The sequence below is a fragment of the Pristis pectinata genome, chromosome 25 (assembly GCF_009764475.1).
Source record: "Pristis pectinata isolate sPriPec2 chromosome 25, sPriPec2.1.pri, whole genome shotgun sequence".
Classification (NCBI taxonomy): domain Eukaryota; kingdom Metazoa; phylum Chordata; class Chondrichthyes; order Rhinopristiformes; family Pristidae; genus Pristis; species Pristis pectinata.
The window spans coordinates 5,641,179-5,665,954 of NC_067429.1; the positions used below are offsets into that span (position 1 = coordinate 5,641,179).

Here is a 24,776-nt window from a genome sequence, read left to right on the forward strand (position 1 = left end):
GGTTATGACGTTCTATTTTTACTCTGTAATAATTGATTGTAACCTCTTTCCAGTAATAAACATTAAGCTAACTTGGCTTTAGTTGCCTGTTTTTTGCCTCCTGCTTCTTTTGAATAAGAGTATCATTTTGGCCGTTCCATTCCTTCAGTATGTCAGAAGAATTTAGAATTCCAGGATGCCAACTATTTGGTCCAGTGGTCTTATCAGCTTTTAGTTCCATCAGTTTGCCTCATCTCTAGTGATGGTGTTTCATACTTAATTCCTCCCCCATATTTGTAGTATTAATGGGATGACGGTGGTATCCTCTGCCATAAATACTAATGCAGAATATCTGTTTAATTCCTCTGCCACATAACTATCTCTTCAACCTCATTCTCTGAGGGGTCTTTGTTCAGTTTGATGGTCTCGCTTCCTTTTTACTCTGAAGGGCAATTAGGGATGGGCAATAAATGCTGGCATTGCCACCAATGCCCAGACCCCCAAAAAATAATAAGATGGAAAGGAACCCCTACCCTCCACACACAGTTGATTCTGGTGATCAAAGATGAACTTCACCCCTGTGAAGGAGAGTCTATGTGACGACATGCTCCAGCCAGCTCTGCAAACCTTTCTTTCCCTCTCTCCATTGCTTCAACATGAAGCCATAGAGTTGTATATCACAGAAACAGGTCCCTGAGCATGTTTATGCTGATCTTTTTGCCCACCGACATTTCTCTGCATTAGAACCGTGTCCTTCCATGTTTTGCCTATTTAAGTATCTGTCTAAATGCCTCATAAACGCACAAATTGTCTCCAACTCCATCACCTCCTCTGGCAGCACATTCCAGATATCAACCACTGTCTGTTTAAAAGCTTACCTCTCAGATCCCATTTAGAACTCCTACCTCTCTCCTTAAACCTATGCCTTCTTGTTTTTGATACCCCTACCATGGGAAAAAGATCTTGACTATCTACCCTATCCATGCCTTTCATTGTCTTATAAACTTCCAACAGGTCACCCCTCAACCACCTTCACTCAGGCCTGATTGCCTCCTCAGACCTCTGGTGTGGGCTGACTTGGCACCAACTCATCCTTTTTCACTGACGTTTCTCCTTTTTTACAATAATTGGTATTGGCATTGGTTTATTATTGTCACATATATCGAGATACAGTGAAAAGATTTTGTTTTGCTTGTGATTCAGTCAGATTGTGCCATACAAGGTAGTAAAAAGAAAACAGAATGTAGAATGCAGCGGAGGAACAGAGGGATCTTGGGATCCATGTCCATAGATCCCTCAAGGTTGCTGCGCAGGTCGACAAGGTTGTTAAGAAGGCGTATGGTGTGTTGGCCTTCATTAGTTGGGGTGTTGAATTCAAGAGCCGCGAGGTAATGTTGCAGCTCTATAGAACTCTGGTTAGACCACACTTGGAGTATTGTGTTCAGTTCTGGTCACCTCATTATAGAAAGGATGTGGAAGTTTTAGAGACGGTGCAGAGGAGATTTACCAGGATGCTGCCTGGACTGAAGAGCATGTCTTATGAGGATAGGTTGAGTGAGCTAGGGCTTTTCTCTTTGGAGAGAAGGAGGATGAGAGGTGACTTGATAGAGGGGTACAAGATGATAAGAGGCATAGATCGAGTGGACAGTCAGAGACCTTTCCTCAGGGCGACAATGGCTAATACGAGGGGACATAATTTTTAAGGTGATTGGAGGAAGATATAAAGGGGATGTCAGGGGTAAGTTTTTTACACAGAGAGTGGTGGGTGCATGGAACGCACTGCTGGCAGAGGTTGTGGGGACAGGTACATTGGGGACATTTAAGAGACTCTTAGACAGCCACATGAATGATAGAGAAATGGAGGGCGATGTGGGAGGGAAGGGATAGATAGATTTTAGAGCAGGATAAAATGTCGACACAAAATTGTGGGCCGAAGGGCCTGTACTGTGCTGTAATGTTCTATGTTCTACTATAGTTTCAGTTACAGAGAAAGTGCAGTGCATGTAGACAAATAAAGTGCATGGCCACAACAAGGTAGATTAGTAGATCAAGAATTCATCTTTTAGCCTAGGAGAGGTCTGTTCAGGAGTCTGATACAGTGGGATAGCTGTCCTTGAGTCTGGTGGTTCATGTTCTCAAGCCTTTGTATGTTCTGCCCGACGGGAGAAGGGAGAAGAGAGAGTGAGTGGGATGGGCGGGGTCCTTGATTATGTCGGCTGCTTTCCTGAGGCAGCGGGAAGTGTAGACGAAGTCAATGGAGAGGAGGCTGGTTTGTGCTTTGGACTTGTAAGTAATAATGTTCACCGTGTCTTATTTTTGTTCCTGCAACCAAGGAAAATAAACTGCTCCAGAGAAGTACATCTGTTAACAACTACAGGAACCAGCAGAACTAACAAAGGGGCAAGCATGTAAAGGTCAAAAGGGTTTTGTCAGAGATAATTCATAAAGGTTGAACTACCTCTTTCGTTTGAATCTCCAGGTTCCAAGAACACTCATTCCACATTCCAGAAAAAAAGGTATTGATTAAAAATCTCCCCACACTGCGATATTAGCTTTCACTTTCAGGTTTTGTGCCTGAATGCACAAGGCAATGAAAAAAAGGCATCAGTCTTAAACTCTGGACGCTGTCACTCCAGAAATCTATTGCCTCTGGTGAAGGGCTATTATATATGAGGTAACAGCTTTTGATCCGAACATTCCTCTGCTTGACAGATGAAGCATGAACGCCATGAGGAGGAAGCCTCTTTCCCCTCAGTACCTGCGCTCCTAAGTCAACACACGGACTGCTTGGAGACAGAATTCACCGGCTGCACATGTTCTGCCTACAGCTAAAAGTGAGAAATGTCAAAAAAAGATACAATTAATTCTATGACTTATTTTAAATGTACAACTTTGCTGCACCTGCCATTTTCTGTTTGCCTGCAGCAGTGTCCGAGAGTTAACAAGTGCCTTATGGTTATCATTTTCAAAGAAGGTGATATAGAAAATCCAACCACAGGGTGCACCATATCTCAAAGTCCAAAGTTGAGTTTATTGTCATATTCACAAGTACATGTATGCACAGATGCAATGAAAAACTTACCTGCAGCAGTATCACACAACATTCATAAGAAAAACATAAATTATACAAAATTATACAAGAAAGAACACAATTAGAAAAAAAACAAAGTCCATTGTAATGCAAAGTGGACAAAGTGGTCATAGTGTTGCTATACTGAGGTAATGCTTAGGGTCATGCCGTCTGGTTCAAGAATCAAATGGTTGAAGGGAAGTAGCTGTTCCTGAACCTGGTGGTGTGGGACTTCAGGCTTCTGTACCTCCTGCCCGATGGTAGCTGCGAGAAGATGGCATGGCCACGATGGTGAGGATCTTTGATGATAGATGTTGACACATCTCCTTCCATAAGTATATTGGGCTATCCAACTTTATGGTTATTAGTTGTGGCTAAGTTGGTAGCACACTCTCTCTCAGTTTTGGAAGATTGTGATTTCACATCTCACTCCAAAAGCTTGGGCAGAAAATCCAGGCTGATGTTCCCATTGCACCACTGAGGCAGTGCAGCATTGTTGGAGGGGAGGTCTTTCAGGTGGAATGTTAAACAAAGGCCCTCCCTTCGCCCTCTGAGGTCAATACTGTATAGTATCCATGGCACTATTTTGAAGAAGAGCTGAGGACCTTAGACATAGTCATTTTGCAACAACATCACCAAATCCGATCCATCAGCTCCAAATCACAATTTGTGGGATCATTTCCTGCACAACTTGCCTGGAAAGAAGCCACTCAGACCATAATGTCAGTTGTAAAAGGAGTTATTTACCCAAGCCCGGTTCTTGGTTCATGGCCTTGAATGCTATGGGGTTTCAAATCCTTACCCAAGGAATGTTTAACTGTGATGAGGGTTTCTGCATCCACCACCCTTCTGGAAATACCAACACTTTCCCAGTCAATTCCCTTTTAATCCTTCCATCACAAACCCATGTCCTTGAATTACTGAGATCTCTGCTGAGACAAGTCCAAAATATTGTCCATTCTTTCATTTTAAAATCACATATCTTAAAATAACATAAACAAATTTCAACAATCTGTTCAGGTAAGATGCTTATCACTTGTTCTAAATTTTTATTTATAGTCCAGGTTTATTACAAATATTTTCGATCTGAGATGTTAAAGGGCTCTCTTGGAATTAAATTGCATTTAGCAGCAGGAAACCTAAGTGCTGACACATTTCTTTCTCACACACCAAGCCCAGTCACTTCCCATTCCTGACATCCCATTTCCCATCCCATCGGACAGAAGATACAAAAGCCCGAAAGCACGTACCACCAGGCTCAAGGACAGCTTCTATCCCTCTGTTATAATGCCCCCCTAGTACGATAAGGTAGACTCTTGACCTTACAATCTACCTCGTGATGGCATTACATCTTATTATCTGCCTGCACTGCACTTTCTCTACAACGGTAACACTTTATTCTGCATTCTGTTATTGTTTCCTCTTGTACAACTTCAATGCACTGTGCAATGAAATGATCTGTATGGATGGCATGAAAGACAAAGTTTTTCACTGTACCTCGGTACGTGTGACAATAATAAACCAATTTACCATCTATTTCTGATTTATTCTGCAGAATGCCTTCCAGGTTGAGTTATTGCTCTTTGATATCTTGACCAATCAGTGTGTCTCCATGTGCAAGCCTTCACTGTGGGTGTAAGGCAACTGTTCAACAACATGAGACATTACAGTCCCCACCCAGTCGACATCAGTAGTAATGAAGCTTGGATGAATTTCTCCTTTACTGATGTCAGTAATTGTGGCAGCTCCCCTCCACCCCAACTCTATACCCCAACAGTAAACACACCACTCCACCCCTCCCAAATCCCTGACTGAGATCTGACAAATGGGATAAGGAAGACTTGAATTTAGATGGTGCTTTTCACCTCAGAATGACAGTGAGTGGTTTGCAGCCATGATTCTAGAGCACAGAACCCCATTACAATATCAACATTGCGGCAACCTATTTGTGCAAAGTAAGATCCCATGAACAACTGCCCGTACATCATTAAGATCTGATCTATTGGATTTAGTGTGTTCACATTTTGACTGAACTCCCTGCTTTTCTTGAAAATATTGCCATGGGATATTTTACGTACATCCAGGAGGGCAGTGGGGGCCAGGGTTAAATGTGTCATCTGGAAGACACCCCTTCCCCCAACAACGCAGCATTCCCCCAGTAGTATGGACTTTGAGCCAAAGTTTCTGGAGTGGGACTTGAAATCATTGGCTCACAAAGCTCAGAGGGAGTGTGCTACCAACCCATAACCAACACCACAGAGAAACAACTGTCAATCAGAAGGGATATTCATACTTGCATGGCTTGTGGCGCTGGTAACTAGGGTATGTCTAATGAGTATCAGTGAAGTTACAACAACAACAACAACCATTTATATATTGCCTTAATATAACAAGCCGCCTCACCAAAGAGTTATCAAAGTCCTGTCCAGATGAAGGGTCTCAACTTGACTGTCCATTTCCCTCTGTAGATGCTGCCTGACCCGCTGAGTTCCTCCAACGTTTTGTGTGTGGCTCCAGATTCCAGCATTTGCAGTCTCTTTGTGTCTCCAGTTATCAAATAAAGTTTGACACTGAGGTACTGAAGGAGATATTAGGGTAGGTGACTCAAAGCTTGGTCAAAGAGGTTCTTAAGGAATCTCTTAAAGCTGCTGGGAATGGCTGTTGCTGAAAGGATCAGAGAGGGAGATCCAGAGAGAAACAACTCAGGCTCTGGAGATCTTGGGGTCAGACAGCCAGTGAGTTTGACTGAAAATATTGGTATTGATATTGGTTTATTATTGTCACTTGTATCGAGGTACAGTGAAAAACCTGTCTTGCAAACCGATCGTACAGGTCAATTCATTACACAGTGCAGTTACATTGAGTTAATACAGAGTGCATTGATGTAGTACAGGTAAAAACAATAACAGTACAGAGTAAAGTGTCACAGCTACAGAGAAAGTGCAGTGCAATAAGGTGCAAGGTCACAACAAGGTAGATCATGAAGTCATAGTATAAAGGAACCGTTCAATAGTTTTATCACAGTGAGGTAGGAGCTGTCCTTAAGTCTGGTGGTACGTGCCCTCAGGCTCCTGAATCTTCTACCCGATGGAAGAGGAGAGAAGAGAGAATGTCCTGGGTGGGTGGGGTCTTTGATTATGCTGGCTGCTTCGCCAAGACAACGAGAGGTAAAGACAGAGTCCAAGGTTTATATGGGGACGAAGTTTTAAATTTCAGACAAAAGCAGTGCTGGATTGAGCGGGTGTGGGCTGAACAGGGTAGCTCTCTAGGTAATGGCACGTTGGAGATTATTATACTTCTAGCAATAGTATATAAGTCAGTGATAATAAACCTGATGCTGGTATGATGTTGTCAGACTGTATTTGGGTCAAGTTTTAATCTTACCCCCAAACCTTGAGGGTTTACCACCAGTTGGGTGACCAAGTTCCGAGATCACAATAAAGGACAGAACTGCAGGGTCTGTGGAACTGGAGGAGGTTGGAGAGATGGGAGAGGCGGGGTTATGGAGAGGGTTGAAGTCAAAGATATTAAAATGCAGGTTTTTAACCAGGTAACATCATAGCACAGGGAACAGAAGGACAGCTGGGGATGAGCCTTGGCTCAAGGAAAGCAGAGTTTTGCAAATAACGAAGAATGAAGTGTTACATTTGCCAGAACGACCTATTTGGAAATGCAGGTTAATCTCCGAGCTCCTAGTATCAGGCAAGGACTATCAATCCTTGCAATAAAACGCTTCTCCCTCTGTCACTGCAGTCCAAGGGAGTGAGGCAGCACCGTCAAACATTACTGGAAAATTTGCAGAGGCGGGAGAGTTTCTTTAATTGAAAATTGTGGGCATGGATAAGCCCAAATAATTAAACAGTACTACCCCGGAACCGATTTAATTCTGCAAACACTTTCAAACAACCTGGATTTTGACTGTGAATTAATGACCCAGGAAACAAAAGAGCGAAGTAGGAGGGCGGACTTTGCAGCTTTTTCTTCCGGCTGCATTTTGCTCCTCAGTGGGACGGGATCTTGTGTAACAGATCCTTCCAAGGTGAAAACGGTACAACTCTTCACGATGACCATTCCCCTAGCTCTGAGACTGGCGCACCCCGCTGTGAGGTTACAGGTAAACGTCTGGGCGAGTCCTTGCAAATACTTTCTGTTATTGCCTTAATTAACTCTCCCTCTCTCCAGGGCAACCCCTCGAGTTCGAGGGTGACCTCCTGTCCTGTGGGTTCTGAGGAGTTTGCCACAGTTGGGTATTTTGTGAGCCTCTTCCACTCTTCACGTCGGGCTTCTTTCTGGGTACACCTGATGTACGCTGTGGAAGTTCTCTATGCTCGACTGTATTCTCCTCCTCCGCTTTGTCTTATTATTATTAATTTATTATTGTCACAGATACAGTGAAGAGCTTTTTGCTTGTGTAACATCCAGACAGATCATTGCACACATAATTACATCGAGATAGTAAAAGGGAAAACAATGCAGAATAAAGTGTTACAGTTACAGAGAAAGTGCAGTACAGATAGAACATAGAACACTACAGCACAGTACAGGCCCTTTGGCCCACGATGTTGTGCCGACATTTTATCCTGCTCTAAGATCTATCTAACCCTTCCCTCCCACATAGCCCCCTATTTTTCTATCATTCATGTGTCTATCTAAGGGTCTCTTAAATGTCCCTAACGTATCTCCCCCAACAACCTCTGCGGGCAGTGCGTTCCACGCACCCACCACTCTCTGTGTAAAAAAAAACTTACCCCTGACATCCCCCTTATACCTTCCTCCAATCACCTTAAAATTATGTCCCCTCATGTTAGCCATTGACGCACTGGGAAAAAGTCTCTGACTGTCCACTCGATCTATGCCTCTTATCATCTTGTACACCTCTATCAAGTCACCTCTCATCCTCCTCCTCTCCAAAGAGAAAAGCCCTAGCTCCTCATTAGACATGCTCTCCACAAATAAATGCTCTAGACAAATAAAATGCAAGAGCTACCACAAAGTAGATTGGGAGATCAAGAGTGCATCTTTAGCCTGTGAGGGGTCTGTTCAGGAGTCTGCTAACAGCGGGATAGAAGCTGTCCTTCAACCTGGTGGTACGTGCTCTCAAGCTTTTGTATCTTCTGCCCGACAGGAGAGGGGAGAAGAGAGAATGACCAGGGTGGAAACAACCTTGACTCATTTCCTCTGCCTGTCTGGTAATTCCTTGCAGCGATGGAGCTCGGAGTGGACTCGAAATGTTGACTGTCCATTTTCCTCCATAGATGCTGCCTGACCTGCTGAGTTCCTCTGGCCCTTTGTGTGTTGCTCCAGGTTTCCAGCATCTGCAGTCCCCTCTGTCTCTGTTTTGCTGCTCGGAGTAGACTGCCTGTTTCGAGAGTCTGAGTGATTGTACATTGGCTTTTGAGCTGGGGACATTGGCCAGGGAGAGGACACTGGCATTAGTTTGCTTATCCGCCATTGGTTTAGGAGTATTTTGCAGAGACAGCATTGGTAGTATCTCTGCAGTGGTTTGAAGTGCCTGTCGTAGGTGTTCCATGACTCAGAGGTGTACAGGAAAGTGGGATTCACTGCTGCCCAGTGAACCATGAGCTGCATGCACAGTTTGAGAAAGATCTCCAAACACTCTTTCGTCCAGGGAACTAAAGGTTGTGCTGGTGCACTGGAAGGTGGGGTGAGTTTCATCACTGACGTCTGCCTTCTTGAGAGGTGCCTGTTGAGATATGGGAAGCAGTCTCTGTTCTTCAGGGACTCATCATGGACATTTGTATTGGTGGAAGACAGTGTTGTGCAGTAGCCAGGTTGGGAAAAGACTTTTACTTTGCAGATATTAACTGTGAGGCTGAACATGTTGGATGCTTTTTCTAAAAAATATACTTCATTCATATAAATACAATCAGGACATATCTTCCTCTGCATTCACTGTGCCATCAGCTCAAACCATTCTCATGCAATGTGGCAATGCCAACCTTAAATGATGCGCCTGTGTAGTGTGTTGGCCTCTGAGTGTCCAGTGACGGCAGGAGTCTAGACTGCGAACTTTCCCCAGAATTTTAGTGGTAGGCGCACCAAGCTTCAGTGCATCCCTCAGCATGTTCTGAAATGTGCCAGTCAGCAACATTCGCTTGCAGCTATGTCCTTACAGGGGAAGACCAGCAACTTTCAGGCAGATTGATGTGCGTCTTCCCGCAGCAGTCGATGTCTGTGTCAGTGTGTGACTCCGGGAACAGCCTGTAGATTACCGAGTCCTGTGTTGTAAAACTGCTCGAGGCAAACCTCAACACAGACCATTACGTCCCTCTCCAGACAAGGTGGAAGGTAAACAGTCCTCTCGTCGGCATTGCAGCCAGCTTGAGGGCAGCATGTGGTGGGATTAAGATCCTGGGTGTATACTTTTATTTCAAAAATAAATCATGCATACAGGAATACAAAACAATCAGTGCATTCTTTATTTATATTTAGTGTATCATCAATTCCATACACTGATTGTGTCATTAAGTCAATGTGTTCTATTTACAAAGCACCAATGCCAATCATGTGGCCTCTGAACAATACACTCTCCAAATGTTGAGGGGCTGTGCACTGCAGTGAATGAGTTGGCAATAACTTGGAGCTTGGCCTCCAAGTGTGTGCATATGCAGGCATCATTTGTGCACTGCAACTCAACTACTGGTTCTGGAAGTGACGCAAGGTTTGAATAGTTTCCCAATCATCTTGTAGATTAGCTTCACCCCAGTGTGAAGCTTGTAGGAAATGAAATGCAACAAGAAAGCACACAGACGCCTATACTTCCTTGGAAGGCTAAAATAATATGGCATATCCCCGCTGACTCTTACAAATGTTTATAGATGCACCATAGCTATCTATCTGGATATATCACAGCTTGGTATGGCAACTGCCCTGCCCAAGACCACAAGAAATTGTGGAGAGTTGTGAACGCAGCCCAGTCCGTCACGCAAACCAGCCTCCCCTCCACTGACTCTGTAAACACTCCCCGCTGCCTCAGGAAAGCAGAAAATGTAATCAAGGACCCCTCCCACTGTGGTCATGCTTGCTTCTTCCCTCTCCCTTCAGGCAGAAGATACAAACACTTGAGAGTGCGTACCACCAGGCTTAAAGACAGCTCCTTTCCTGCTGTTATCAGATTCTTGAATGGTATTGGTATTGGTTTATTATTGTCACTTGTACTGAGGTACAGTGAAAAACTTGTCTTACATACCGTTCGTACAGGTCAATTCATTACACAGTGCAGTTACATTGAGTTAGTATAGAGTGCATTAATGTCGTACAGGTGAAAACAATAACAGTACAGAGTAAAGTGTCACAGCTACAGAGAAAATGCAGAGCAATAAGGTGCAAGGTCACAACAACGTAGAATATGAGGTCATAGTCCATCTCACTGTATAAGGGTACCGTTCAATAGTCTTATCACCATGTCTTATCACACGTACCACCATCCTTAAGTCTGGTGGTACGTGCCCTCAGGCTCCTGTATCTTCTACCCGATGGAAGAGGAGAGAAGAGAGAATGTCCCAGGTGGATGGGGTCTTTGATTATGCTGGCTGCTTCACCAAGACAGTGAGAGGTAAAGACTAAGGAGGGGAGGCTGGTGTCCATGATGCGCTGGGCTGTGTCCACAACTCTCTGGAACTCTCATACGCTAAAAGATGAACTCTTGATCACCCAATCTACCGCATTGTGGCCCTTGCATTTTATTTGTCTACCTGCACTGCACTTTCTCTGTAACTGTAACACAAACTCTGCACTGTTTTCCTTTTTTATAACCTCAGTGTACTTATGTATGGAATGATCTGTCTGGATGGCATTGCAAACAAAACTTTTATCTGTATTTCGGTACATGTGACAATAATAAACCAATAATAAGAAAGATTGGAAAAAGTGTTGGGGTATTGGTTCAGCCTTGCCTGACACCAGTGCGTGTTGTGATCGGTTAAGATCAAAGCTTGCATGCCATTATGTGGAGGACGCAAGATGGAGGCTTCGGCAGTCAAATTTAAGAAAGGTGATCTGCTGTTCCTCTCCATGGTCAGCCTTTTAGTGAGGTTAAAAAAGGTCACGTCTAGTGGTTGGTGCTGCTCCCTGCATTTCAGTTGGAGTTGATGTGATGTGAAGATCATGCCCACTGTGTGTCTCAGTGGATGGAATCCACACTCTGATTCAGGAGCAGCTTTTTGGCCACTTGGGGGACGTGACTGAGGAGGACTCTGGTGATGACTTTCCCTGTGGCAGACAGGATGACTCCTCTGTGGTTACATCAATGGATTTGTTTAATTTCTTGAAAATGGTCCCAATTACAGCATCTCCTTTAGCTTGTGGGATTGTGCTGTGCATAAATTTGCTCTTTCCTACATTACTATAATGGTTACACCTCACCTCTTTTGGTGGTGAAGTGTTTCAGGCTGACCTAAAGTTGTGTAGGGTGCTGTAGAAATGTCCATCTGTCGATTTTAGTCTTTATTATAATTGGTCATTTAGAGTTTTGTTCAATAATACTAAAAGTAACACAAAACAGAATGCTGGAGATACTCAGCAGGGACAGGCAGCATCTGCAGAGAAAGCAGCAGAGTTAACTGTTCACCTACCTGAAACGTTAACTCTGTGCCTCAGCAGTCCCATACCTACTGCCCTTAGCCCTGAAAACTCTTTCCATTCACATACTTATCCAGCTCCCTCTTGAATGCCATGATTGAACCTGTCTCCACTACTACCCATGGCAATGCATTCCAGACCCTAACCACCCTCTGCTTTAAAAAGAATTTGTAACATCTTTGGTTCTTAAGATTGACCGTGTAATTCTTTGGTGGTTGTTGGACATGTATTTCATTTTAAATATATTCGCTTTCTGGCCTTCTGTTTGTCTGAGTTTCCTTTGGCTGTTTTATGATTGTAAAAACATTTTGCAGCAGAGGATTGACCAGGAGCTCAGTGAGTAGACTGTTGGGTTCAAGTCCCAGTTCAGAGGACATGACAACATTTAGACTGGAGTTTCAGTGCATTAATGGGACTGCTTCATTTGCCGAGGAGCTGTGCAGTTACCAGTGCTGACCTAGTGATGGATGGAAGTCCATAGATGAAGCAGCTGAGAATGGTTGAGGTCCCAAGGAACTCTTGCAGTGATATCCTGGAGTTGAGATGATTGACAACCATAACCGTCTTCCTTTGTGTAAGATATGACTCCAATCTTTAGCCGTTGACTTCAGTTTTACCAGGGCTTATGGATGCCACACTTGGTTGATGCTGCCTTGATGTCAAGGGCAGCATCAATCTCCCCTCATCTCTGGAATCCTGCTCTTTAGTCCATGTTTGGACCAAGGCTGTGATGAAGCCTGGAGCAGAGTGGTCTTGGACAGACCCAAACTGGGCATCAGTGTATAGGCTATTGGTAAGTGCAGCCTGATAGCACTGTTGATGACAGTTTCCACCACTCTGAAGGATATGGAGGGATCCAGGCTGTGTACAAGATCATTCAAGCAGTAACGGCCTTGGTGTTGGTGAAGGATGGAGCTTGTGAAGGGTGCTTGACGAACTCTCTGCTCTTAAGAAAAAAGTGCCGAGGAATGTTTTTACATCTATCCCCAGAAAAAGATGAGATAGTGATTTAATGTCAAAAGGAACATATCTTGGACTTTGTAACACACTCGCAGCTTCGATGTGCTGAAAGTCCAGGTTACTGCCTAAACAACAGGCACTTCAGTGTGAGGTACAGGGAACCACAGCTCCCAGCATTATCAGACAGGATTGAGAGGAATAAGGTGATGGAAGGATTCATTTGTAGTTCAATCCTTCGAGCATATGATCCTTCCCACTGACTCCTGAAAAATTTTAGTGATTAAATGTATTTGTTCTACATGTATATTAAATGATGCCGCTACTCTCATTCCTTACATTATGTTCTTATTTTCAGATGTATAAAGAAATGGGTTCAAATATAATCTATAGAATTGCAGCATCTCTTCCTAGCCATAAGTGTGCCTGATTTAACATAAAAGCATAAGAATGTTCCCATTTCCCTCTACACATCCATCAACTGGAAACTACTGGGATTTGGAATGATTTGCATTTTGTTGGAAGCGGTTAAAATAATCTCTGAACAAAGTGCCCGCTAAATCATTTATTTACGTGTGGTCAAACGGACAGGTTGGGCTGTGGAACCCTGCAGGCACAAGATGAAGGCAGGTCTGTTTCATACACTGATTTCCTGGTTTCTGGGCAAAGTGAATCCGTGCGTAATCGCTGAGGTTGTTTTAGTTTGTTCTGGAAACCTGAATGTTGAGGAATGATGTGTGGAAGCAGTTTTTAAATGTACACTTAGTGGTTACCAGGATTTTGGAGGAATCTGGATTAACACCTTGTGGGACACTGTTCTCCACAGCACCAGAAATACCAGGAATTTTCATCTGCAGTTTGGGGAGAGTGGACTAAACCTAGTCTGCACAATTACCTTCTATTTGGAGGGTGGGACTAGGTAATTTTTAAAGACCACACTACACCAAAGTTAACCCAAGAAAAACAAAATACTTCTGAATGCCGGATTGATTCCTGTACAGTTTATTACAGGTTGAGCTGGGTGAAAGGGCTGATATACAAACAGTATTACGCCTGTTAGGTCAGAGAAAGGAATCAAATCTTGAGCAGTGAGATTACAATCTATTTCATAAACTTGAAATTAGTTTTAATGTATATCCTACAATTCTAAGCTACTCTGTGAATCCCTGTAAGGTTCAAGTTAACAATAATAATTTCATATTTTAATATCAGAATCCTTCCCTGCAGAGATAGTCAGAAATCCCAAAATGCAACTAATTTAGTCAGGGAATTTCGAGTACTGTGGAATGATAAGTGGTCACTTCTGGTTTAGTGTGAGATTAGATCATACCCTCTTTATAGCCAGAAGGCAGGAAGGATCACCTTTTAGGAACTTGATAATTTTCACCGATAAGGCAGACAGTGAGATGCCAATTTCACAAAGGCAACAGCATGGTGATGTATTTCAGCGCCAGGTTTTGGATATTTGCATGTTTCTGCATCCTTGTCTGTAACAGCAAGTAGTATTAGCTTCGCTGTTATTTTAACACCAAAATCCAGGGGGTGTATATGTATGGCATCAGAGGATGATTGTGGATCTTGCAGACACACCTGTTCTCTGCATAGGAAATAGAGGCAGGGGTAACCCATTAAGTCTCTCATACCTGCTCTGTCATTCAATGAGACTGTGGCTGTTCTTTAACCTCAGTGCCAGTTTCTTACACTTGCCCATTTCCCTGATGTCTAAAAACATAACAATCTCTGTCATGAACGTACTGAGTGCCTGAGCCTTCACAGCCCTCTTGAGTAGTGAATTCTAATACTCTCTGGGTGAAGAATGGGGCTTGAAATCACTATTATTTTAATCCATCAAAAAAAGTCTTCCTGAAGAAATGAAAACCCTTGCCAGCAGAAATGATGGAAAAAATGGGAGGTCCCTGCAGTAGCCACAATGACCACAGTGTCTGGGAGTGAGAAACATTCAGCAATAGAGACACAAGCTCGAAAAAAATTCTTTTTGGAATGGGAGTGGGTTCTGGATTGCCACTCAAGTGGTTTTGGCTTAAGTTTATAAACGGTTTGATCTATACTCTCATGGTTTATGGAGGTCATCCAAAGCCCTCTGGTGTGTTAGATGTGAAACACCCTCCCAGCCATCTGTTCTCCCTTTTTAATGTACCCCATCTGTGAGATTTTACATTTTGCTATCTGTCCCAATTATATGAAAACATGGATACAGACAGCACTCCGGATGTAGTACTGTAATACATTGTTCTAACATGCTTCAAATAATATAAAACTTAAATTTCCTTAAGGCAATAGTATATATAGTACAGTGGGACAATTAATTAACTTCTACATTTTTTTCTTCTTTCCATCAACAATGCTTTGAGTTGGGCATGGTGTAAAGAACAAATTCATTGGCTGTGGTTACTTGTTCCATGTAAATTTTGGGGACTGTGCATTTTGGAACCCAAAACTCCAGGTTTAAAATGCTAGATAGCCTGTTTTTTTTCCCAGAAATGGTCTTCTTCAGAATCATTTAATGTAATTTCAGAATGGCTGTAATGCTTGGGGAAAAAATATCACTTGCACCTGGATGGGTTGAGTCGTGTAGCCTGTGTGGTTTAAGGAGAAGACAGAAAAGAGTAGAAATTTAAGCTGATAACATTCTTAAAATAGAGTGTGGGAGGCTTCTGTGGAGCAGAAAGTCTCACATGAGCCAATCGAATAGTATTGGGAGCAGAGATTACACAACTATGAATGAAATGCCTGGAATTCAGAAGATAAAAGGATGATTTGATTGCAATTTTAAAGATCATTAGGAGCGATTAATAGGGTGGGTGGAGAGAACTATTTTCACTGATTCGGTAGTCTGGGATCAGGGGGTTTATATTTTTTTGAAGAAGGTAGAGATAGGCCTTTCAGGAATGAAATTAGGAAACAGATCCACACGGAAAGTTTGACGTTCAAACTTTCTTTTGGTTCACAGAAGCCGACACTGGGTCAGTTAGTTTTTAATATGCAATTGATAGATTCTTGTTAATCAGGACTGTCAAAGGGTATGCAGCTAAGTACATGGAATTTGTCAGTCTGAATGGCAGAACAGGCACGAGGAGCTGAATGAACTACTCCCCTTCCTGTGTTCATGCTGATCTATTTTTGTCTGTAAGTTCCAGATAGTCCGTATTCCTTGCTAAAACATTGGTGTCTTTAGGAGTTGGACTATTTATGAAACTGATTTGTAATTGTATTAAGTATCGCCAGTGACTGAGGCTACATTGAAAGAAACTTATTCTGGGGCATTGAGTTCCTGCTTCTGGGAAATACTTGCAATGCTTTTCATCCTCTGTGGTAACTGCCTTTCTATCCAAAGGGCAGAGATTTTTTTTAGCTATAAGGTCCCCTTTTATTTACCTAGACTTTTTAATTCAAAGATCACAAATCTTGAAGAAACTCCGACATTCCCCTTCAGTTACGTAATTTATTTTATTGACTTTTGCAAAGCACAAACTCTTAACCTCTCAAATAAAGTTGCCTGCTTTAATGTAAAACAGTGCAGATTAAATAGAGTAAAAAAACTAATCCAACTGAACGTTGAGACTGCACAGCTTTGTGTGCATTCTGAAATCGGGTTACAGCTAAAACCAGTTACAGCTAAAACCAAGTTTTTCTGGATGGCTTTCATCATGCTTACTGAATCGAATGGATAAGATTTGATTGCAGAAAACCTCCCATTCATCACTTAAGTAGCAACCCCAGCACAGAAATGCTCAATAACACCCTTCCTGGCTCCCACAAGAATACAGTACCGTGGACCATTTCTGAACCATCACCCTAACAACATTAAGACACATACTCCATATCCCCCAGGAATTTCCAACACTTCTTCAGCAGTTGAATATCATATGTACAGTTACTAAAAATACAGAAATACATTTTTTGAGAGGTTGCTCCTTGGAATAAACATTAAGAGAGTGATTGTACATGATAGAAGTGCAGCTAAGTTTGTGCTGTAGTGTGAAAGAATCTGTGGAAGACAAATAGTCAAAAACATTGGACTTTACAAATGTGGAAAAGAACAGCTGGATAATGAAAACCACATCTGTTAAAGAGACAAATTAAACAATATGATAGGCCAGACATAAAATGGTACCATGAGAGGATGACATGGATAGTGCTTAGAATCATGGAGCACGGAGAGAGACCATTCAGCCCATTTTACTTAGGGCAGCTCTCTGGAAGAGCTCTCCATTAGGCTAGTCTCCTGGTTTTTTTTTGCCATAACCTACCGGTTTCTCCCAAGATAAGTTAGGATTTCTTTATTAGTCACATGTACATCGAAACACACAGTGAAATGCATCTTTTACATAGAGTGTTCTGGGGGCAGCCCGCAAGGGCCGCCACACTTCCGGCGCCAACGTAGCGTGCCCACAACTTCCTAACCCGTACGTCTTTGGAATGTAGGAGGAAACCCACGCAGGCACGGGGAGAATGTACAAACTCCTTACAGGCAGTGGCCGGAATTGAACCCAGGTCACTGGCGCTGTAATAGCCTTACACTAACCACTACACTGCCATGAATGCTTAAGTGAGCATTTATCCATTTCTACCTTCTTATTGGTCTTGAATCCTCTTGCACTTCCAGGCAGCACATTCCAGACCTGAGCAGCTCAGTGTCTCAAACAGTTTTTCTTTCTCTCACCTTTTTGTGTTTGTTATCAAGCAAGGAGAGGATTCTGTTTCCAATAACAGGGAATATCTTTTTATTCACAACAGAGTCATATGACTGTACAAATAATGTGGGCAAGATTTACTATTAGAAGAATGAGGGGTGATCTTATTGAAACATAAGATCCTAAGAGGGCATGACAAGGTGGATATTGAGACTTCCACGAGTGGGAGAGTCTCGAACAAGGGCATATCATTGCAAGGTTGGGGTGGGGTGGCATTTAAAACTGAGGTGTGTAGGAATTTCTTCTCACAGAGAGTGATGAGTCTCTGGGATTCCCTGTCCCAGAGGGTTGTGACGGCTGGATCGCTGGTGGCATTTTAAGAGAAGGTAGATAAATTTTTGAAAGATTAGGGATTTGAAGGTTATATGGAGGTGGCTCAAGGGGACTGGAACAGATCCGCTGTGATCAAATTGGATGGTGGGGTAGGCTTGGGGGGGCCAGGTGGCTGACTCCTTCTGCTTTCTTGTGTTCTTGTGTGCACCCATTGCCCGTCCATTCCTAGCCATGAGGAGACATTGTGAGCTGCTGCCTTGAAGTGCTGCAATATATCTGCTGAAGGTTCTCCCAGAGCAGCGCTGGGGAAAGAGTTCGAGAGTTTAGATTCTATGACAATGGAGCAACAGCAATGTTTTCAAATCCCGATGGTTTATGGCAGCGCAGTGGCACAGATAGTAGAGCCACTTCAGCATGGCACCAGAGACCCAGGTTCGATCCTGACCTTGAACGTTGTGGACTTCGTTCTCTCTGTGACCACGTGGGTTTCCTTCAGGCACTCTGGTTTCCTCCCACATCCCAAAGATGTGTGGGTTACTAGGTTAATTTGCCACTGTAAATTCCCCCTAGTGTGTAGGTGAGTAGAATCTGGAGGCAGTGATGGGAATGTGGGGAGAATTAAAATTGGATGAATGGCTGGTTGATGGTCGGTGCAGACTCAGTGGGCCGAAGGGCCTGTTTTGATGCTGTGTGTTTCTACAACTCTATGAATTGCTGCTACACTTTTCCATTTTAGAGCTGGAAATCATTTTCCCACGTGGGTAGAGTTTAATCTTCCCTCAAGCTGGATTGTGGCTCCGAGTGCCTTTGGTCAGCATTTCTTCAAATGTAAAATAAACTGCAGTCGGTGGAAACCTAAGATAAAACCAGAAAAATCTGGAAGTGCTTTTCCAATTCCATTGGAAAGTTACCTCTGTTTCTGTCTCCGCAGATACTGCCTGACCTGCTGGGTATTTCTCTCAATCCGCTTTTATTGTTTTTCAGATTTTAATACAGTTTCAGATCTCTCTCGTGGGCTTTGGAACTAACTGCTGGTAATTGATTGCTTGTTGAATTTAGGTTGTCACCCTGACCTCCTAAAGTACATGGTAAATGTGTGTTTTACGTTGACTGGAAAGTGAATCAGGACTCTACCTATTGTGGCCCCTACAAAACATACCTACACTGAGTCCATTTGCCCATCATAACTTTCACACTTATATTGGATAACTGTATCTTCACACCTTTAATAGGTGTATCCACTTATCCCCATCCTAACTCTGATTATATCCACACCAACACTGGATAGGACTTCTCCCCAGTTTACACTGGGACTCCCAAAGTCGATCTCAGTGATTACAAGTAAACTCTCCATAACCAGTCGCTTTAAGGAAAGCGTAGAGAGATCAGTTTAGTTTGCCAGTATATATGCGGTCTCTCCCACTCAAAAACAAAATCACTCCCTGTGAGAAGCTCCACACCTGAACACCACATTGTAGTTGGGACCTCCACTACCCCAGCCTTACATTGAAGGCTTGCATTTAAAGTGAAGTTCTCTCACAGCATTTGAAATGCAGACTAGATAATAAAAAGCAGACCATGTCTACTTGGCACAGAAAATATAAACATTATTGTCTGAATTATTCCTTTTGTTTATCTGTGCTGATGTACAGAAATTGAAAAAGGGCTTTCAGATGTTAAGGTTGGGTTGCAAGGGTCATAAAAGGCTTCCTTTCCATAATCTCCCCCTTACAACTTAATATTCTTGAACTGGAAATTTTTTTTCATTAAATTTTCCCTCACTCTGCTACTGTCCCAGTAGATTTTTTTTTATTATCTCAGGAACTAAATCTGGTAAATTTTCCAATTCCTGCTGCCTGTGTTTTTGTTTGTCAGAGGAATTTTTTTGCACACAGAGTAGCTGGTATCTGGAATGAGCTACCAGAGGAGATGGTGGAGGCAGGAACAGTAGCAACATTAAAAAGGCATCTGGACAGGTACTTGAATGAGCAGGGCACAGGGATGTGGAATTAATGCAGGAAAGTGGGATTAGTATAGGTAGGCATGATGGTTGGCATAGACGCAGTGGGGTGAACGGCCTGTTGTTGGATCTTGTTGGATAGGTTATCGAAAATAAAATAAAAATCTCACCTTTGAAGGGAGCCTCTTTCATCCATATCTGTGAACTGCCACAAAATGAAGAAGCTTGTGTTGTGACACATTCAATAAATGAATTTAGGATGAGATAAGCAGTTTTAGAGTCACAGAGTTGTACAGCATAGAAACAGGCCATTCAGCCCACTGCGTCTATGCCAACCATCATGCCTACCTATACTAATCCCACGTTCCTGCATTAATTCCATATCCCTGTGCCCTGCTCATTCAAGTACCTGTCCAGATACCTCTTTAATGTTGCTACTGTTCCTGCCTCCACCATCTCCTCTGGTAGCTCATTCCAGATACCAGCTACTCTGTGTGGGGAAAAAAATTATCCCTCAGATCCCCTTTAAATCTCCTCCCTCTCACCTTAAACCTATACCCTCTAGTTTTAGACACACCTACCACGGGTAACAGATACTGTCTATCAACCCTATCTATGCCTCTCATAATTTCATATACCTCTATTTATATGTCGTTCATCCCACCTCTTGGTTTCTTTTCCTCCGGGGAAAACAGACCCAAACTAGTTTTGATTATCCAGAAACTGTTTTGCGTACTTAGCACATACAGCGCAGAAACATGTCCTTCAACCCACCGTGACCATGCTGAACACCAAGTACCTATCTTGACTACTCCTACATACTGGCACTTGGTGTGTAACCTTCTAACCAATGACAAACCAAAACCTTCAGTCTTTTAAGAGTGGTGTGAGGGTTGGGGGAAATACTGGGTTTAATGGAACAACAGTTAACAGCTGGTAAGTTGGTTTATTATTGTCACGTACCAAGGTACAGTGAAAAACTTTGTTTTGCATGTCATCCATACAGATCATTTCATTGCACAGTGCATTGAGGTAGCACAAGGGGAAACAATAACAGAATGCAGAATAAAGTGTGTTACAGTTACAGAGAAAGTGCAGTGCAGGCAGAAAATAAGGTGCAAGGCCATAATGAGGTAGATTGTGAGGTCAAGATTCCATCTTATTGTACTAGGGGACAGTTCAATAGTCATATAACAGTGGGGTGGAAGCTGTCCTTGAGCCTGGTGGTACGTACTTTCAGGCTTTTGTATCTTCTGCCTGATGGGAGGGGTAGAAGAGAGAATGTCTGGGGTGGGTGGGGTCTTTGATTATGCTGACTGCTTTACCGAGGCAGCGAGAAGTGTAGACAGAATCCGTGGAGGGGAGGCTGGTTTCTGTGATGTGCTGAGCTGTGTCCACAACTCTCTGCAGTTTCTTGCAGTCTCGAGCAGAGCAGTTGTCGTACCAAGCCAAGTTTGGTTGCTATCATTGTATATGTTTCCTGAAACCCTTGGGATTCATTCTGCTTTATTATATATAATAGGTTACAGGAAAATCACTGATGGAATGGGACTAATGGGAATGCTCTAAAAGTCAGCATAGACTCAATAGGCAGAATGGTCTATTTTGTGAGAAATATGGGAATAATATTTGTAAGCCTTGTTTTGTGACATAAATACTGTATCCATGTAGTCTACATGTTAAAGTACTGTGGATTACATAGATACAGTAGTTAAGTTAACCTTTCTAGCCAGCCACTCTTTGCCATCTTCTGCACCGATTTAGCTACACTTTGTACAATGAAGAGAATCTGGGCTTCCTGAGATAGTGAAGGTAAATCATGTTTGTCGTATCTCAAAAGGCTGGACAATCTTTCACAGTGGTAGTGAGAACGTAGACCTCCCCAGGCATCTCAGTGTTCAAGGCTATTTTACTGTGAAAGCCAAGCAAAAATGTAATTTCCTTTCAAATTAACAAGGTAAACACAACTGCCTATGGATACAATAGCTTATATCACCAGCGTCCAATATATCTGCATGGGATATTGCTGTCGGTGTGGTTCCCAAAGAATTGCCAAGTGAAGATTTGGCACAGGTTTAAAAAGGGTATTTGGCCATCATTCAAAACAAATATTAAGTTTTAACAATAGCAACTTTTATTTATCTAGCTCCTTCAATGTAAAAAGTCCCAAGGCACTTCACAGGAATGTTACCAGACAAAACTTAATATTGGGGCAGGTGATCAAAAGCTTGGGGAAAAGAGGTAGATATTAAGGAAAATCCCTAAGGGATATGAAGGGGATTTACAGAGGGAATCCCAGAGCTTAGGACATTGATCATTAGAGGCTTGGCTGCCATTGGTGGAGTGGTTAATGAAGAGGCCAGAAATGGATGGGTGTAGACATGTTGGAGAACAGTAGAACTGGATGTTTTGTGTGTGTGTGTGTGTGTGTGTGTGTGTGTGTGTGTGTGTGTGTGTGTGTGAGAGAGAGAGAGGTCAGAATTAATGAGGGTGAGAAATTTAAAATCAATTTATGGAATCTACAGGGCTCTTATTCAAGCATCATCTTGTGACAAACTATTCATGACTCCAAGCACTGAACTTGCTCTCTACCCACTCTGGTCTTCCTCCTTTGAGGCACCCCTTAAAACTTACCCCTTCGACAAGGTGCAGACACAAGAACTGCAGCTGCTGGAATCTGGAGCAAAAAACACTGTCGGAGGAACTCAGCGGGTCAGGCAGCATCTGTGGAGGAAAATGGACGGTCAACATTTCAGGTCTAGATGAAGGTCTTGACCCAAAACATCGACCGTCCATTTCCCTCCGCAGATGCTGCCTGACCTGCTGAGTTCCTCCAGCAGTTTGTTTTTTGCCCTTTGGTTAGGAACATAGTCAGTCGTCTGCCCTAACATCTCTTCATGGCTCAGGCCAATTTTTTTTGTTTGACATCCTCCCTATGGTGCACCTTGAACATTCTTGATACGTCAAAAAGATGTTTTTCTATAAATAGAAGTTATTGCAAATTTTTTTATAAGATAAAGAAGGCATGGTTTACGTGGTTCTCTCTGTAAACTTCTGCTCTGGGAATTTTTTTTGCTTATATTTTCACGATGTAAACGTACCAATAACTGTCTTAACTGTTCGTTTATATCTGGCTCACAAGACAATTAATGTGACAACCATCAGCGACTGTGCCTAACAATAGTATAACCTTTTCATTATCAAAACCACCAACCAGTATTTTAATTTTTCCTCTCTTCCAAGCATAGATGAGAAGTTGCTGGTACACTACCTCACCTACACCAAAGAGAGCAGTTATTGCGGCTAAACATCCATTCAAGGAGGATCTCGAAGCAAATAAATTGTACGCTTGGTGTGCATGTGGGCACAGTCAAAAGCAGGTTTGTGAACTTATATTCCCTGTTTTAAGGTAATGCTGTCTAGGTAAAGCATTAGATGCAAAGTACTCATGGGTACGTAAAGGATTCAACATTGAGCACAAAATAAGATGGATACAAAACAATGGTAATTCTGCAGTGTTCTGACATTTTACTGGCCCTTCCTGGAATTTCTGAAGGTTAAGGAGAGATTTTTTTTCACGAATATGGTCATTGCTGGCAAAACTAGTGCTTGTCTCTCCTGATATTGTAGATCTGGAGTCATGTATAGTCAGGACTGCTTAGGATGGTAGATTTCCCTCTCTGAAGGGAATTACTGAATCAGTTGTGTTTTTATGGACAATTCAGGAGTTCCATAGTCACTTAACTTTTTAAATACAGGCAGTTCAGCTATAACTCGATAGTTACATTCCTGAAGAAGTCGTGTTATAGCAGAACAGGCTGTAGTTGCCTTCAAAGCACAGATTTAAACAGGTTTTCCCAATTGCGCTCTTATCAATGGAGCTCATGTAATGCAAATAGTGTTCCCTAATCCACCAACCGTGATATACCCAATTTGCAATATGGAAACATACATTATGGCAGAACTACCTGTATTTTTAGACATATTTAATTAAATTTAAATTACCCCACCACATAGGTGGGATTTGATCTGATGGCTCCAAATCAAAGATTCAGCTGTCCAAATAAGTTAATCACTCTGCAACCATCTCTATCCTGTAACATTGACCTGTAAAATTGTCCTGTAAGTTTAAAACCAGAAGGGCTGAAACTGTAACCTTGTCCACAGTTGAGTTCCTTCACTCTGAAAACATGAAAATTAACCTGAAAATACTGGTTTTAGTTCACAAAATGCCTTACAGTTGGCTCGAATACTGAAACAACAAACAGGGTTTTCTGACAAAGTAGCTATTTACTTATGGCATTCCAGGAAGTAAAAGCCTTTTGATCAGGGTTTCAGGATGTAGGTCATTCTATGAAATTAGGGCTTCTAGCTGTTGTTCACTGGCCAATTTAAAAACCACTTAGTGTCAGCTGTGGCTCAGTAGTTTTGCCAGAAGTCTATGGTTTCTCTCCCACTTGACACACCTAGGCTGGTGTTGCAGTGGGGTCTTGCTCTTTTGAGTTGGGGGTCCAGTGTGCGAGTGGGGTGTGTGGGCAGGTGGGAGCCAGCATCCGGAGTTCCTGTTCCCTTTGAACTCACCAAGTTCACTGGAAAATTTATTACACAACAGTGTAATATGTAAAATTAATGATATAGAAGTTTCTTTGGGGATTAATAGGAGATACATCCACTAGACTGGAAAATCTACTAATTTGCCTGTTGGATTATTGGAACTTTACTGTATTTGGATACAGACAGTGAGTTCTGACTATCTAAATTGCATTCAGGAGAACATTTTAGCCAGTATGTAGCAAGCCCAGCAAGAAAGGGTGAAGTTGGTTAGGTGGGAGACCGTTTTTGTGATAATGATGGTAATTCCGTAAGATTTAGCATCGCTATGGAACAGAATAAAGAAAAAAAATAAAAGCCCTAAATTGGGGCAAGGTTAATTTTACGAGGCTGAGAAATTATTTGGCAAAACGTGGGCGGGAAAGAGCCATGAAGATAAATCAGTCTCGGAGTAATGGGAGACACTTAAGAGGAAGATTCAAGAGGTTCAAGGAAAACACATTCCCACAAAGAAAACAGGCGAGTCTGCCAAACCATGAGTCTGCTGTATGACAAGTTCCTTTGAATGTAGGATAAGGGAAAAAGGGGAAGCTTATGTCAGACACTGAAAGTTTGAGCTTAACACAGCAGAAAGTCAAGGAGAATGTAGAAAGTGTAGGGTTAAATTAAA

General features: G+C 42.6%; 1 protein-coding gene across 2 annotated transcripts in view; it reads left to right on the forward strand.

Annotated features, from left to right (window-relative positions):
* The first annotated feature begins 7,028 nt into the window (after positions 1 to 7,028).
* Positions 7,029 to 24,776, forward strand: part of LOC127583025 (CDGSH iron-sulfur domain-containing protein 3, mitochondrial-like) — a 38,860-nt gene continuing 21,112 nt past the window's right edge. The window contains exons 1-2 of one of the 2 annotated variants that reach the window (XM_052038723.1): positions 7,029 to 7,163; positions 22,804 to 22,935. In XM_052038723.1, the coding sequence (XP_051894683.1) occupies positions 7,113 to 7,163; positions 22,804 to 22,935 (183 nt within the window). In that variant the 5' untranslated portion in view covers positions 7,029 to 7,112. Of the gene's footprint in view, positions 7,164 to 22,799; positions 22,936 to 24,776 lie in introns of those variants that run through there. The other variant, XR_007958193.1, reaches the window with a different exon arrangement.